Source organism: Austrofundulus limnaeus, unplaced genomic scaffold (genome assembly GCF_001266775.1).
Source record: "Austrofundulus limnaeus strain Quisiro unplaced genomic scaffold, Austrofundulus_limnaeus-1.0 Scaffold67, whole genome shotgun sequence".
Lineage (NCBI taxonomy): Eukaryota > Metazoa > Chordata > Actinopteri > Cyprinodontiformes > Rivulidae > Austrofundulus > Austrofundulus limnaeus.
This window is the reverse complement of record NW_013952469.1, coordinates 1,070,361-1,072,211: the sequence shown is the minus strand read 5'-3', so window position 1 is coordinate 1,072,211 and position 1,851 is coordinate 1,070,361. Positions and strand designations below refer to the sequence as shown.

Sequence of the window (1,851 nt, the reverse complement as noted above, 5' to 3'; positions counted from 1 at the left end):
GTGTGTGTGTGTGTGTGTGTGTGTGTGTGTGTGTGTGTGTGTGTGTGCCCCTCTTCTCACTGTCTTTCAGAAACATGCATCAGAAAGCACAACTAGCTTTGAACAGAAACTTCAGGCGATGCTGCAGAGAATGGGCGTGGCCAAAACTCCACCTGTCAACACCAAGCTGAGCCAGGTAGAAGGGTTTGGCGTGTCTGTGACAGAAACACAATGTTCCCTTTCGGTCATTACACTCGGTATAACACATAAGTATGGGGATTGCGCCCTCGCGAGACCAACCTGAAGAAGTTTCTTTCAACACGCCTGTTAAGGCCAATGAGATTGCTGCACGCATCTCCAGGAGGCCCCGCCCTCCTGTATATAAGATGCTGCGCAGTCTCATTTCTTCAATCTTTTTGCACTTCACCTCGCTTTATCCTGCAACAGATCTCTTGTAGCTGACTTAACTGTCCGATCGGAGGTGAGCTAGCTCCCTGCCCAGGGAGTCGCTACAAGTGGTTCTGTACCTTTGCTGGTTTAGCCTGCTGACCTGCAACACCCATTTAGCATAGCTAACGTAAATAATTGTCTGCTTCACCGACTTCTGACATGTTTAGGTTGCTAACTAGCAGAAGTCGCTCACCCTGGTTTAGCTTGCTGAAGCGGGAAAACCTCTTAGCAGAACAACATCATACTTTGTCTGTTTAGCTTGCTAACTGACAAACTACCACTCTTCCGCCATTTTAATGGCACCAGAGAAGAGTAAGACTGGACTCCCAGCTCCTAGCAAGTAAGGCTGTGAGCCCGGGTTCACGCCCGTGTCCGAGCGCTTGTGGCTTTTTCCTATCAGAGAAGGATACCCACAACGCTTGTCCAGTATGTCTCGGCATGTTGCATGTGAAAGCTGCACTTGCTAACCCGGAGTCATGTGCTCACTGTAGCCGACTTAGTAAGTCAACCCTAGAAAGGCGGGTGGGATTCCAGGAGCTGTCTCAGGAGGCGGTGGAAACACCTGCCGAAGCTGACGGATCCACCTCAGCCATGTTCGAGCTATGCCGCAGAGCAGCCAAGCATCTCGACGTGCCGTGGCCGGCCCCGCCGCCGCTTCAACGCCAGACAAGACTCGTGGGTAATTATTTTCTTCCGAGGCTGCGACTGTCGGTGAAACATAAGCTACCCATTTTCCCGGACTTCTTGACGGAGCTGACGCGGTCCTTGGTGTCCCCCAAGGCCCTGCTGTCGCTACGTTTTGCCCAGTTCCTGGACCTGGAGGACATGGAACCAGCGGGTCTGGCACACATCCCTCCTATGGAGGAAACACTGGCGGCTCACTTGGCTCCCAAGTCAAACACGGCATCAAGCAAACCATCTCTCCCCAGTAAGCAGTGTCGGTTTTCCGCAGCGCAGCTGGAGAAAATTTACCACGCCCAGGGACTCTGCGCACGCGCACTGAACACCGCCTCCATGCTACAGGCATACCAGGCGGAGCGGCTACAGGAGCTGCAAGAGACGCTGCAAAATGGGGAAAGCTCAGAGAGACTGCTGGACGAGGTCCACAGGATGGCGGATTTTATCCTCAGGCTGTCCAGCACAGCAGCTGTCACGGTGGGAAAAAGCATGTCAGAAGCTATGGTCGCCCAGTGGCACCTGTGGCTCACACTCATGGAGTTAAAAAGAAAAAATTGTATAGGTCTTCTGGACGGGTTCTTCTCTAATGAAACGTTTAGTCTCTTCTCCAAGAGACTTCTTCAGTCTGAGAGTTTCAGGCAAAATTCATGCTTTTATGTCACACACACGACAGGCCCTGGAGCAGTGCGGTTATCCTGACTGGGCTTTCCTGAAAGCAGACAGGAAACACAGACAGGATTCCAT

The 1,851-nt window shown here is 52.2% G+C and overlaps 1 protein-coding gene across 1 annotated transcript in view; it reads left to right on the top strand.

Moving 5' to 3' along the window:
- LOC106518861 (flocculation protein FLO11) overlaps positions 1–1,851 on the top strand; it is a gene marked incomplete at its 5' end in the record, with an annotated part of 23,255 nt that overhangs the window by 6,232 nt on the left and 15,172 nt on the right. The window contains 1 exon segment of the mRNA XM_014010284.1: positions 71–175. Within this exon segment, the coding sequence (XP_013865738.1) occupies positions 71–175 (105 nt within the window).